Consider the following 14,558-nt stretch of genomic DNA (forward strand, 5'->3'; position numbering starts at 1 on the left):
AGTGCATTTCTAGACTGCTCCAGGGCCAACTTCAATTTTATTTTCATGAGGATGTTTCATAAAAAATAATTTCTAATAACTTTACAAAACTTTGAAGCTATTTATAACAATTTTTGTCATTATGACAATAATTAATTCTACATTACAATAAACTGCCAGGTGTCAGCTTTCAAATGAGATCATACTTGTGCTTTTAGTACAAAGGGTTCATGAACTGTATCTGTTTCAGTTTGGGTATGTCATTTCTTGGGATTTTTCAAAAGTGGGGTTGCAGCTTAACAGGTTAACAGGTCCAGTCTAAGGTTCAGACCCGCTTCTAAAAAACTGCTTGAGCGGGTTAGTTTCAATTTGATATAAATTGCAAGAATATTCGATAACACTTTATTTATCAGTATCCACTTTATTTAACAGTGTCCTTGTTACATATGTTACATGAACTTCTCATAGTAATAACAGGAAAATTATGCATAATTACACGTAACTAACCCTCAACCAAATCCTAATCCTACCCTTATCCTATACTAAGTACATGTGGTTGCTTAATATATTACTCAGTACTTAAATATATAATTACACGGTAACGACACCTTAAAATAAAGTGTAACCGATTTTTTTTTTTTATGCAAATACCCAAAATCATCAACATATCTGTATATGAACACGGTTGTCACATCTTTACATCATCCAATCATGTTTAATCATTAATATTGTAAAATGATGTCAGACACATTGGAAAGAATCTAATGAAAATAAAAGCAACATTCCCATTAGTAATTTCACAGTAGATTTTTTGTATGGCAATCTGTTACGGAAGCAGACTCAAGAGAAGGAGATTGAAGTTATTAGGGAGTTTATTGAGACAAAAACTGAGCTAAGGTAGGGTAAAGGTGGGCATACACTGTGCGATGTCTTTGTGATTTCAGCAAGGTACCTACTCACACTGAACGAGTAGATCGCATGCAATGTAAAGCCAAAGCTCAGGATTTATGAGCTCACACTAAACGGTCTGAATGGCGAGCTGTGACTTCACTGCTCACACTATACGTGTGAAATATGCACAAATCAGCACGATAAACCCTTGTGTTGGGTTGCGCCTATAGACGATATCATGTATCCAGAGATATTGTCAAAACAAGCATCAGCTAACAATATCAAGATGATTTAGCATTTCCAAGTTATGTATTAAATTATTATTAGTATTATTGTAATATTATTATTATTATTATTAGGGAAGGCCTAGGCTACTTTTATTATTAAATTGATAGGCTATTATAATTAAATTGCCACGCAATAATTTCATAGCGCATCACTGCATAACCAACGCGCTGTGAGGATAATAAAATATTACATAGAAGCTTACTCTTCCTTATTGAAAATTGTCTAAAACATTTAGGTCGATTACAATGAATTATAGGCATATAATTAATTATTAATAGTCTATAATATGACCAAACACTGCAATAATTCATCAATGAAAATTAAAAACAACTTTATTTCAAAAACATTGTTCAACAAATTAATAAAAGAGGCAAAGTGTACATCGCAGGTGGAAGACGTGGGTAATGGTTAATCCATTTTGCAATATGAACTGGGGGTAAGCAACAGTAATTTGTAGCTTGTTTGAACAACAGAACTTAAAGATCTCCCTCTTTTTTCTTTTTTTTTTTTTTTTGCTGGAGACGAAATGGTTAAACTTCTGTTTTCGCGCAGGCGCAGTGAGGGAAAAAACACTGAGTTTAGGGCAAACGGTTCGTAGCTCTGCTTCAACTGTGCCATATAGTCATGAGGAGCGACCAAAATTTCTAACATACCAGTAATTCATCCGACCATCCGATTGCCGGTCAGGAGAGGTTAATCGCCTCTCGTTTCCCCCTGTACACTGCACGAACAATGCACGACAAACGACGCACGACCATGCAGAAAATCGGCACGACCCGAATAAGAGTAGCACGAGTCAGAATCCGGCTCACAATCGGACGAGAATCGCACAGTGTATGCCCAGCTTAAGTAGTCCTCCTCATAAAAACGAGACCGTACAATGAACTGTGGTGAAGTGTGTGTCTAAATAGTGGCAGGGATGAGGGTGATGATGAGGTGCAGGTGTGTGTGATTAGAACTCAGGTGAGGGAGTGTGCTGTGATTGGCTGGTGTGAGAGCCTGGCAGATCTGTAACACAATCATTATTTACCATATGAGACATTTTATACAATCTTACCTCAGTATCTCCAGTTTACAGTGAGGATCCTGCAGTAGATCAGAGAGCAGCTTGACTCCAGAATCTCCTACTTTATTCCTTGACAGATTCAGTTTTTTCAGGTGTGAGGGGTTTGATCTCAGAGCTGAAGTCAGAGCAGCACAACCTTCATCTGTAACAGAGCAATTCCTCAACCTGTAGAGAACAATGACACTCTTCAGTCTCTCAGTTAAAAAAACACTGATATAAATGATATAATATATAGGAATTTATCCTCAACAGTTTTATATATGAAAGCAGTTGTCACCTCTTCACGACATACAATCATGTTTTTGACTTGTAAAACTTTCAAAAGTAAAATGACCTCAGAAGCTTTGGAAAGAATCTAATGAAGATTAAACATCCTTTTCAGTTACTTGATGGTAAACTTTTTTGTGTATATTATTTTTGTATATCATTGATTATTCACCACAGGAGAAAAACAGATGACAGTGAGACTTTTATAAAATCTTACCTCAGTATTTCCAGTTTACAGTGAGGATCCTGCAGTAGATCAGAAAGCTGCTTGACTCCAGAATCTCCTACTTTATTTCCAGTCAGATCCAGTTCTCTCAGGTGTGAGGGGTTTGATCTCAGAGCTAAAGTTAGAGCAGCACAACCTTCATCTGTAACACCACAATCACTCAACCTGTAGAGAACAATGACACTCTTCAGTCTTTCAGTTCAGGATCTACATTTCAGATCAGCAGGAACTTCATAATCAGAGACTTAATCCACGGCAACATTTGATAAAAATTGCAAGAATATTTGATTACACTTTATTTAACAGTGTCCTTGTTACATATGTTACATGAACTTTCCATAGTAATAACAGGTAAATTATGCATAATTACATGTAACTAACCAAATCCTAATCCTACCCTTATCCTATACTAAGTACATGTGGTTGCTTAATATTACTCAGTTATTAAATATATAATTTCACTGTAACAATGACACCTTAAAATAACGTGTAACCGAATATTATTTTTTTATGCAAGTACCCAAAATCATCAACATATCTGTATATGAACACGGTTGTCACATCTTTACATCATCCAATCATGTTTAATCATTAATATTGTAACATGATGTCAGACACATTGGAAAGAATCTAATGAAAATAAAAGCAACATTCTCATTAGTAATATCATAGTAGATTTTTTTTGTATGGCAATCTGTACGGAAGCAGACTCAAGAGAAGGAGATTGAAGTTAATAGGGAGTTTATTGAGACAACAACTGAGGGGATGAACTAAAAGCAGGTAAGTGGAAAGTGCAAAGATACTTTGGAGAGCGGGATGCTGGCAGTGAATAGCATGTTTCTTCTGATGGGTGTGATGACTGGTAGATGATGCAGTGAAGGCTGGAACTCTGAACAACACTAGACTTGGAGACACGGAGGAGAATGGAGACGAGACTGGAGAAGGATCGCTGGAGATATCAGGTAGTAGTCAGTAAGGCAGGGTAAGTAGTCCTCTTCATACAAACGAGACCGGACAATGAACTGGTGAAGTGTGTGTCTAAATAGTGGCAGTCATGAGGTTGATGATGAGGTGCAGGTGTGTGTGATTAGAACTCAGGTGAGGGAGTGCGCTGTGATTGGCTGGTGTGAGAGCCTGGTAGATTTGTAACACAATCATTATTTACCATATGAGAAATTTTATACAATCTTACCTCAGTATCTCCAGATCCTGCAGTAGATCAGAAAGCTGCTTGACTCCAGAATCTCCTACTTTATTCAATGTCAGACTCAGTTCTCTCAGGTGTGAGGGGTTTGATCTCAGAGCTGAAGTCAGAGCAGCACAACCTTCATCTGTAACACCACAATCCCTCAACCTGTAGAGAACAATGACACTCTTCAGTCTCTCAGTTCAGGAAACACTGATATAAATGATATTATGCATTTCTCATTTTACAGTATTCCTTAGGTACAAAAGCACATGCTAAACTCATAAATATGATCATGTTTTATCAGTGTAATGACTGTTGTCAGAGTGACTTACTGAACTGATCTGGATTCTTTAACCACAGGCAGCAGCTTCTGAAGAACTTCATCTGCTGTATTTCGTGCTCCAATAAACTGATTTAGATTAAATACATCCCTCTTCTGCTCTGATGTCAGCAACACATTAACCAGAGCTGACCACTGTGAAGAGGAGAGTTGGGTTCCTCCTATTTCTCCAGATTTCAGATAACGTTGGATCTCCTGCATCAGTGAATCATCACCCAGTTCATTCAGACAGTGGAACAGATTGATGGATCTCTCTGGAGAAAGATACTCCCTGATCTTCTGTCTGATGTACTGAACTGTTCTCTCTTTGTTGTAGAAGCAGCTTCCAGTCTGTGTCAGAAGTTCTCGTAAGAGAGTCTGATTGGACTTCAATGAGAGACCCAGAAGGAAACGCAGGAAAAGGTCCAGATGTCCATTCTTACTCTGTAAAGCCTCATCCACAGCTCTCTGATGCAGCTCAGATAATGAATGATATTTCTTCTGGTTTAAGATTTTAAAAAATAAACTTTGTTTGGTTTTGTCAAACACATTTCTGTTCTTATTTGTAAAGTAAATGTGTGCATATAGAGCTGCTAGATGTTCCTGGATGCTCAGATGATCAAAGCAGAAGACTTTCCCATGATACAAGCCCAACTCCTCTCTGAAGATCTGAGTGCACAATCCTGAGTAAACTGATGCTTCTGTCACATCAATGCCACACCCTCTCAGGTCTTCCTCATAGAATATCAGGTTGCCTTTCACAAGCTGCTGGAAAGCCAGTTTCCCCAGTTTGAGAATCATGTCTTCATCTTTCACTCTCTTCTCATAGTCCTTCTCATGTTTGATGTTGCTCTGAATGATCAGGAAGTGTGTGTACATTTGAGTGAGAGTCTTGGGAATCTCTCCTCTCTCTGCTTCACTCAACATCTCCTCTAGAACAGTGGCTGAGATCCAGCAGAACACTGGGATGTGGCACATGATGTGGAGGCTCCTCGAGGACTTCAGGTGTGTGATGATTGTATTGGCCAGACTCTGATCACTGATTCTCTTCCTGAAGTATTCCTCCTTCTGTGGCTCATTGAAGCCTCGTACCTCTGTCACTCGATGGACACACTCAGAGGGGACGAGATCCACTGCTGCTGGTCTGGAGGTGATCCAGATGAGAGCAGATGGAAGCAGATTCCCCTCAATGAGGTTCATCAGCAGCTCGTCCACTGAGGCTGATTCAGATATATTACACAGTTTCACTTCGCTCTTAAAGTTCAGAGACAGACGACACTCATCCAGACCATCAAAGATGAACAACACTTTATATTCATCACTGGATATTTCCATTTCTTTTGTTTCAGGGAAAAAGACATGTAGAAGATCTGAAAGATTCAGTGTTTTGTCCTTCATCAAGTTGATCTCTCTGAAAGGAAGTGGAAATATGAGCTGGACGTCCTGATTCTCCTTCCCTTCAGCCCAGTCCACAATGAACTTCTGCACAGAGACTGTTTTTCCAATGCCAGCGACTCCCTTTGTCAGCACAGTTCTGATGGGTTTGTCTTGTCCAGGTAAAGGTCTAAAGATGTCATTGCATTTGATCAGTGTGTCCTCTGTTTCTGCTCTCCTGGATTGTGTCTCGATCTGTCTCACCTCATACTCATTATTGATCTCTCCACTTTCACTCTCTTTGATGTAGAGCTCTGTGTAGATCTCATTCAGGAGTTTTGGGTTTCCCTGCTTTGCTGTTCCTTCATACAGACACTGAAACTTCTTCAGCAGGTTTGATTTACATGTGCTTTGGACCAGTTGAGAATCACGACTGAAAAAATAAATTAATAGATTACAACAAATTAGTAAAAGTGGTAGTGAAATATCTTTATGTCTAGACAGAAATGTTGTACTAGATTAGATGACATGTGTCTTCCCCTAAATGTTCCTCGAGTGTCCATAGACTGTTCACTAATTATTGACAAACACGGAGAAAACAGAGACAATACAACAGAGTCAAGAAAACAGAGACAACAATTCATATAGTATTCATATAGAGCCAGATAGAGGGGCGCCAATGAGCACCTCAACACTCCTGTTAACACTTTAACATAACTTTAATAATAAAATAATTTTAGTAAATGGTAAATGGACTGCATTTATATAGAGCTTTCACAGACCTATGACCACCAAAGCGCCACACATTCACACACTGACGGCGGTGTCAGCCATGCAAGGCGCCATCCAGCTCGTCGGGAGCAGCTGGGGTTAGGTGTCTTGCTCATGGACACCTCAACACTTGGTCAGGTGGAACCGGGGATTGTTTCGTTTGTATCAGGTACATCCGTGCTGCGAGATTTTTGGTTGCTGGGGACAATATCGACCCTAGCAAAGAGTGGTGGGCACATGTCCCACATGTCCAACTCGCAAATTAAACCTATGTTTGTTGCATTATATGCCAAAAGGTGACAGTTTAAAAATGTGACTCTGAAGCAGAAACTGTTACATCTATTTTTCCAAAGTTTGCATGCATGTAACTCAAGAAGATCTATCAATCTATGAAATGTTGTACCTCAGATCAGTTGATGTGTGTTTTCCCTCAAATTTCATTGGCTCTGTCATAAATGCTTCACTCTTTATGGTGAGACAGCTGGACTCCGGTGAGATTGATTTCTCCTTGTGATTTTGACTTCAATAGAATAGAAACAAAAGAACAGAGACAAGAATTCTTAATTATATTACAGTACATGTAGATAAACCTCACATAGAGAATCAATCCATCCACCTATCTTTTAACATTGCTTTTTAATCTTTTGTTGTGTTTGTGTTTCCCAATAAGTGATTTAGTTGTGTTTAGTTTTGTTGAGTTTGACAGTATTGTTCTGGTCCAGATTATCAGTGTTCCCTTTCGTAAGGGAACTCCCGCTGCATCGTACTTGACGCTTTGGGGAATGCCTTCAGCATGATGCGTCTGTAGTGGAACTATTCCAATCTTGATTGGTGGTGTGTCTTTCTTCACTCGTGACGTTGCATGTGACGGTGATCCGGAAGCTATATTAGGACATCGGAACATAGCCGCGTCAGCTTTCTGTCTTCAGCAAGCGTCCTGTGTGACTGTATTGTCTTATTTCGTGTTGTCTGTCTATCTTAATATATATGGCGAATATAGAGAAACGACTCAGGCGGTGTGCATCCCCTTGCCCACGCTATTTGAGCGAGGATGACACGCACTCGTTCTGTGTTGTTTGTCTGGGAGTGGAGCATGCACGGGCAGTGCTTGAGGGCGCTGTCTGTGCAAACTGTTTTCAGTTACCTATGAAAAAGCTCCGCTCCCGTTTGAGCCTGTTCGATCAATTAGAACAGGCTCGTGTTCCCAGTGCATCAATCCCGCGTCTGTTGAGGCAGCGCGCCGCTTGTATTCATGGGATTCGCACGTGGGACTGGCATATAATACTGAGACGCTTGCGACCCTTTCTCAGTGTTTATTAACCAGCTCCACTGGTCTCGCGCACGGTTAAGAAGCCCGTGCTGCGGCTTCTTCTGACCGTGTTAAAGACACAGCATTTGATTTTTCTGGATCCGAGGAGTTAGATATTATCAACACTGAGTCACGTGGATAGGGGGATTCGCCACCCCATATTCCCGTTATTGAGGAGTTGCTGGAGGTTGTAACCAGGGCAGTGGCTAAATTAAAGGTTGAATGGCCATTTAATAAGCAGGAAGCGACTAAGAAAAATAAAATGGAAAATGAGCACTTCCTGCAGACCCAGTCACAATCTTCGTGTCAGAGCCTTCCCTTTTTTACTGATCTCCATACTGAGGTATCGATATCATGGAAAAATCCATGTTCATCTCAATTATTTTCCCCCCATGTATATATTTACTTATCCATTAGGGAATATAATGAGAATGGTTATGAGGTGATGCCTCGGGTTGAGGAATATTTTGTGACATTGCGTCGCCCCTGATAGCTCAGACACTTCCCTCCAAATCTCGTACATTGAATTTGTTAGGGAAAGCATATATGGTGGTGGGTCAAGCCGGTGCATGCCTACACACAATGGGGTTATTACAGGCATACCAGGCTGACCTCCTCAAAGAGGTGGATGATAACTGGGAGGTCTCACTCGATGGTATTACTGAATTTCGTAGAGTGGCTGACTTATCTCTCCGTATTATTAAAGAGACGGCCCGTGCCATTGGCCGTTCTATGGCAGCACTAGTCGTCTCAGAGAGACATTTATGGCTAAATCGCTTGGGGATCGGGGAGAAGGACAGGGCCTTCCTTCTCGATGCCCCCCTTTCACCTTCTGGCCTCTTTGGCAACGCGGCAAGAACCGTTGTCAAGAGGCTTCAGGAGGCAGAGCGACAATCAGCTATCCCCAGTTGTCAGTCCAGGTCTCATGGGGTTGCTGCAAGGGGGCAGCCTCATGGGACAGCCGCCAGCTCCTCATACTTTGAGAAGGTTGCCTCTTGTGCCCCCCCCCCCCCCCCCGTATAAGGCTTGGGGTCAGAGGAAACATTCTCGCACAAAGCCCTCCATACCAAAGACAGGTCTGAGGACTGTCTCTCGGGTTAAGATGGCTTCGACTAAGAGCTCTTGTCGTAACACGCAGACCCTTATGGGCGTTCCCCCAGGAGAGCAAGTACAAGAGTCTCGCCCCATTATGCAGCCCTTAGGAAACTGATGTCTGCTGTCGAGTTCGCCGCCTCTCAGGAGGTCTGTAGAGAAAATATTTCGATTAGTTCCTGCCAGTTAGCTGCTTCAGGTCACCGAAGCCATTTGGAAATTTATAGCCGAGGTCAGTCTCGAGGGACTGGTCCCCATAATGGCATATTTAGATACCCCAAGGGGTCTTCAAAATATGGGCCCGGTTCTGGGAGCACCATGTCAGAGGAAGACTTTGACTACGGATGCGTCCCTCACGGGCTGGGGTGCGGTTATGGAGGACCGTTACACCCGAGGTACTTGGAAGGACCATCATCACTCATGGCATATTAATTGCTGGAGATGTTGGCTGTATTTTTTGCCCTTTTTGCCACACTTCCTTGTGGACCTCAGAGGCCATCATGTTCTTGTTAGGATAGACAATATGTCAGTGGTCTCTTATATCAACCGTCAAGGAGGTTGGAGATCTCGCCCTCTTTGTAGACTGGCGCATCAGATTCTTCTTTCGTCCCAGGATAAATTTCTCTCTGTTAGATCTATTTATATTCCTGGGTTGATCATTTGGGAGCAGACATCCTGTTGAGGCAGGGGCTGAGGCCTGGGGAATGGCGGCTCCACCCTGAAGTGGTTGAGCTTATATGGAGAGAGTTTGGCCGGGTGGAGGTTGACCTGTTCGCTTCTCATGAGAACTCTCATTGCCCACTCTGGTACCCTCTCTCACATCCAGCTCCTTTGGGCTTGGATGCCATGGTACAGATGTGGCCGAGGTCATGTCTGTACGCTTTCCCCCCGATCGCTCTGCTCCCTGGGGTTCTGGAGAGGGTCAGGAGGTATGGTGTGAGATTACTCCTTGTAGCTCCGTACTGGCTGGCCCGAATTTGGTTTTCGGACCTTATTAGTCTCTTGGAAAGTCCTCCATGGCAAATCCCTATTAGGAGAGATCTTCTTCTCAGGACGGTGGTACAATATTTCATCCACAGCCGGAGTTATGGAGACTATGGGTCTGGCCCCTGAGGGGGACCGACCCATAAATAGGTTGCTCTTTCCACTGAGGTGGTCAGGTCATCCACTCTAGAACCCCACTCTACTAGGAACTAAAAGTGTAAAGTTAGGGACGGCATTGAACCTAGTTAATTACTGCCCACTGGCTTCAGTACTGGTGTTCCATCCTGTTCTCTAACGGGATCTCCCGTTCATGCTTAGGGCCTCTGTGGTGGCCTCGGTGCCCTCCACAAGCCTCTAAGGGTGGGAACGTAGGGACATTCCCACTAAAACTCCATATTCCTGTAGATTGGAGGATGAATCCTATCATCCAGCCTATTGGCATCAGGCTGATGGGTTATCCCTGGCACCCATCATGTCCTGTGGTTGAAACACATGAGTATATACAACCCCAAATCAGAAAAAGTTGGGACACTGTACAAATTGTGAGTAAAAAAGGAATGGAATAATTTACAAATCTCATAAACTTATATTTTATTCACAATAGAATATAAATAACATATCAAATGTTGAATGTGAGACATTTTGAAATGTCTCACTTTCAACATTTGATAGTGAGACATTTTGAAATGTCATGCCAAATATTGGCTCATTTTGGATTTCATGAAAGCTACACATTCCAAAAAAGCTGGGACAGGTAGCAATAAGAGGCCGGAAAAGTTAAATTTACATATAAGGAACAGCTGGAGGAAAAATTTGCAACTTTTTAGGTCAATTGGCAACATGATTGGGTCTAAAAAGAGCCTCTCAGAGTGGCAGTGTCTCTCAGAAGTCAAGATGGGCAGAGGATCACCAATTCCCCCAATGCTGCGGCGAAAAATAGTGGAGCAATATCAGAAAGGAGTTTCTCAGAGAAAAATTGCAAAGTGTTTGAAGTTATCATCATCTACAGTGCATAATATCATCCAAAGATTCAGGGAATCTGGAACAATCTCTGTGTGTAAGGGTCAAGGCTGGAAAACCATACTGGATGCCCGTGATCTTCAGGCCCTTAGACGGCACTGCATCACATACAGGAATGCTACTGTAATGGAAATCACAACATGGGCTCAGGAATACTTCCAGAAAACATTGTCGGTGAACACAATCCACCGTGCCATTCGCCGTTGCCAGCTAAAACTCTATAGGTCAAAAAAGAAGCCATATCTAAACAGGATCTAGAAGCGCAGGCGTTTTCTCTGGGCCAAGGCTCATTAAAAATGGACTGTCGCAAAGTGGAAAACTGTTCTGTGGTCAGACGAATCACAATTTTAAGTTCTTTTTGGAAAACTGGGGCGCCATGTCACCAGACTAAAGAGGACAAGGACAACCCAAGTTGTTATCAGCGCTCAGCTCAGAAGCCTGCATCTCTGATGGTATGGGGTTGCATGAGTGCGTGTGGCAAGTTCTAGAACAACATATGCTCCCATCCAGACATCGTCTCTTTCAGGGAAGACCTTGCATTTTCCAACATGACAATGCCAGACCATATACTGCATCAATTACAATATCATGGCTGCGTAGAAGAAGGATCTGGGTACTGAAATAGCCAGCCTGCAGTCCAGATCTTTCACCCATAGAAAACATTTGGTGCATCATAAAGAGGAAGATGTAACAAAGAAGACCTAAGACAGTTGAGCAACTAGAAGCCTGTATTAGACAAGAATGGGACAACATTCCTATTCCTAAACTTGAGCAACTTGTCTCCTCAGTCCCCAGACGTTTGCAGACTGTTATAAAAAAGAAGAGGGGATGCCACACAGTGGTAATGGCCTTGTCCCAACTTTTTTGAGATGTGTTGATGCCATGAAATTTAAAATCAACTAATTTTTCCCTTAAAATTATATATATTCTGAGTTTACACATTTGATATGTCATCGATGTTGTATTTTGAATAAAATATTGAAATTTGAAACTTCCACATCATTGAATTCTGTTTTTATTCACAATTTGTACAGTGTCCCAACTTTTTCTGATTTGGGGTTGTATAAGAATCTATTGAGTCTGCTTCCTGCTCGTCTTACTCCCAGGAAGAGTGGTGGTGCTGCCCCCTCTTACTTGCTAGCGTGGGAGCCACTCTACATTATTTTTGCCCCGGTACCGAGGTGCCTGTAGGCAATATCATGATTCTTCAGGTATTCCATCCTCCATCGCATGTGTCGGTTGGTCAAGGTCTTAGCCTTGGAGGTTCCTATGTTAGGCCTCGGGCTGGGAGGAGTCAATCCATCTAGTGATGTATCAAGGGTTAGGAGCTATTCCCCTTCATCAATTAGACAGTTGGTTATCTGCAGAAACCACTCATATCTGAAGTACAAGGTGTGCTTTTGCCTTCACCTCTTATCTAATACTTTCTACTGTCTGGGGTTCCCATCCATGAGGTCAGTCGAGCCTCTGGCTCCAGACCTCCCCTTCTTACGCCAAATCTTATGACAAGCTTGTTGGATCTGCCCTCTACTCATTTCTATTGTCCGTGAGTGTGCCAGATGCTTTACACCAGGGTGTATTTCTCTCAGTGTGGCGGCGTTGGTATTCGTTCCCCAAAGCGTCGAGTACGATGCAGCGGGAGTTCCCTTACGAAAGGGAACGCCTCGGGTTACTATTGTAACCCTCTTTCCCTGAGTAGGAAACGAGACGCTGCATCCCTCGGCCACACTTTTCGCGCTCCTGAGAACGACTTGCTTCGACCCTTCAAAAGCTGACGCGGCTATGTTCCGATGTCCTTTCATAGCTTCCGGATCACTGTCACGTGCAACGTCACGAGTGATGAAAGACACAGCACCAATCAAGATTGGAGTAGTTCCACTACAGACTTCAGACGCATCAGGCTGAAGGCATTCCCCAAAGCGTCGATTACGATGCAGTGTCTCGTTCCCTACTCAGGTACAATACAATACAATACAATAGTAACCCGAGGCGTTTTGTGGGTCAGTAGATGTTAGTGAAACATCAGGACTGAAGCTCTGGATCAGCTGTGAGAGGAGACCCGATCCTGTGCTCGACTCCTGCTATTGCAGAGCTTTATAATAGTGTGAGTCACTGAGTTATACATGCTTACACAATATCATCACCTATTTCTATTATTTCCATATTTGCCAAATGATCCCATACATGTATTTTTTTTTTTTTTGGTGTCTGTGGTCTCTCTGTCTGTCTAAACAAAAATGTTGTACCTCAGATCAGTTGATGTGTGTTTCCCTTCAAATTTCATTGGCTCTGCCATGGACGCGTCACTCTTCATGGACACACAGCTGGACTCCGGTGAGATTGATCTTTCACCCTCACATTGACTTTAATACAACAACAGAATAGAAATAGTTATAGTTATATATTAAATAATAATATAAATAATAGAGTTATTCTCTACCAGAACCAATATGGTTGGTTTTACATGAAAATAAATTCCATATGAGAACATTGTCTTTTAACTCTTTCCCTGCCAGCTTTTTTTGTTTTTAAGTTACCACCCACCGCCAATGTTTTTGACCATTTTCACAACATTTTCATAGCCCCAGAAATATTTTTTGTATTAATATCTGAACATGCAATATATCAAAAGAAAGAACAGACCCTTTCCCTTTAAACAACAACAAAAACAGTTTTATTCTAGCTTCATATATTCCATTAGGCAAAGGTAAGCGACCGCTTTGAGCCCCCAAAAGTCAAGGGCCCCCTAAAAATTATTTTTATATACAAGATGCGTAATAATACTGTTACAACCTGTTTAAATGAGAGTCACAAAATGCCAAGGCCCCGCCCACTAATGCTGATAAACCCCGCCCTCAGTGACCTGAACACAGTCTGCCATTTTCTACGTGCTGGAGCAGCTGTAGTGATGAGAAAAATGCCTCAGTTCCCTACTAAGAAAGCCAGGTGTGATGTTGTTGGATGTAAGAGTGAGCATCAGACTCTTCATTTACTCCCGGCAACTGAGCCACTGAAGACGCAGTGGATTCATTTTGATTATGATGGGAATCTGCCGCTCAAGTTACCTAAAATCATCAATGTCTGCGGCTGCGCTAATCATATTACACCAGACTGCTTTGTGAACAAGAGTTAATACAAAGCAGTTTTTTTCTTTAATTTTTGAGGGCCTTTGTGGTTCAATACAATAAATGTATCTTGTTTTCCTCTATTAAAATAAATGGATAGAACAAACCTGTCTGAGAGTCTTTTTCCAAAGTTTGCATGTATGCAACTCGAGAAGATCTATCTATCTATGAAATGTTGTACCTCAGATCAGTTGATGTGTGTTTTCCCTCAAATTTGATTGCCGCCAACATAGACGCGTCACTCCTCATGGACACACAGCTGGACTCCGGTGAGATTGATCTGTCACCCTTAAACTGACTTTAATAGAACAGAGATAACAGAATAGAGACAAGAATCAACTTGGCTGATTTAACATGAAAATAAATCCCACATGAGAAGATTGTCTATTAAGACAGTGTGTTGAAGAGTGATGAGACTGTCCAAGGATAATGTCATATATCATCTTGCTGTCTACTGTATCTGTGTGTCTTTGGACAGTGTTTAAAGACCCTGAGTGGCTCCAACAACTGTATATCCCGGCACCAGAATATGATAGAGACAACAGATCACTATCAACCCTGGCAAACACACCCTGTTATGTGCAGAAAATGAGTCTTTTATAACATTAAGATCATATGAAGATTGAAGTACCTGAATCCTGGAGAAGAATCTCCATGT

General features: G+C 41.9%; 1 protein-coding gene across 1 annotated transcript in view; it reads right to left on the bottom strand.

Moving 5' to 3' along the window:
• LOC308697497 (NLR family CARD domain-containing protein 3-like) overlaps positions 1-14,558 on the bottom strand; it is a 44,655-nt gene that overhangs the window by 3,319 nt on the left and 26,778 nt on the right. The window contains exons 8-10 of the mRNA XM_081376787.1: positions 3,910-4,071; positions 2,709-2,882; positions 2,216-2,389 (exon numbers count right to left, since the gene is read on the bottom strand). Of these exons, the coding sequence (XP_081232913.1) occupies positions 2,216-2,389; positions 2,709-2,882; positions 3,910-4,071 (510 nt within the window). The remainder of the gene's footprint in view (positions 1-2,215; positions 2,390-2,708; positions 2,883-3,909; positions 4,072-14,558) is intronic.

Source organism: Scardinius erythrophthalmus, assembly GCF_964197995.2.
Source record: "Scardinius erythrophthalmus genome assembly, chromosome: 10".
Lineage (NCBI taxonomy): Eukaryota > Metazoa > Chordata > Actinopteri > Cypriniformes > Leuciscidae > Scardinius > Scardinius erythrophthalmus.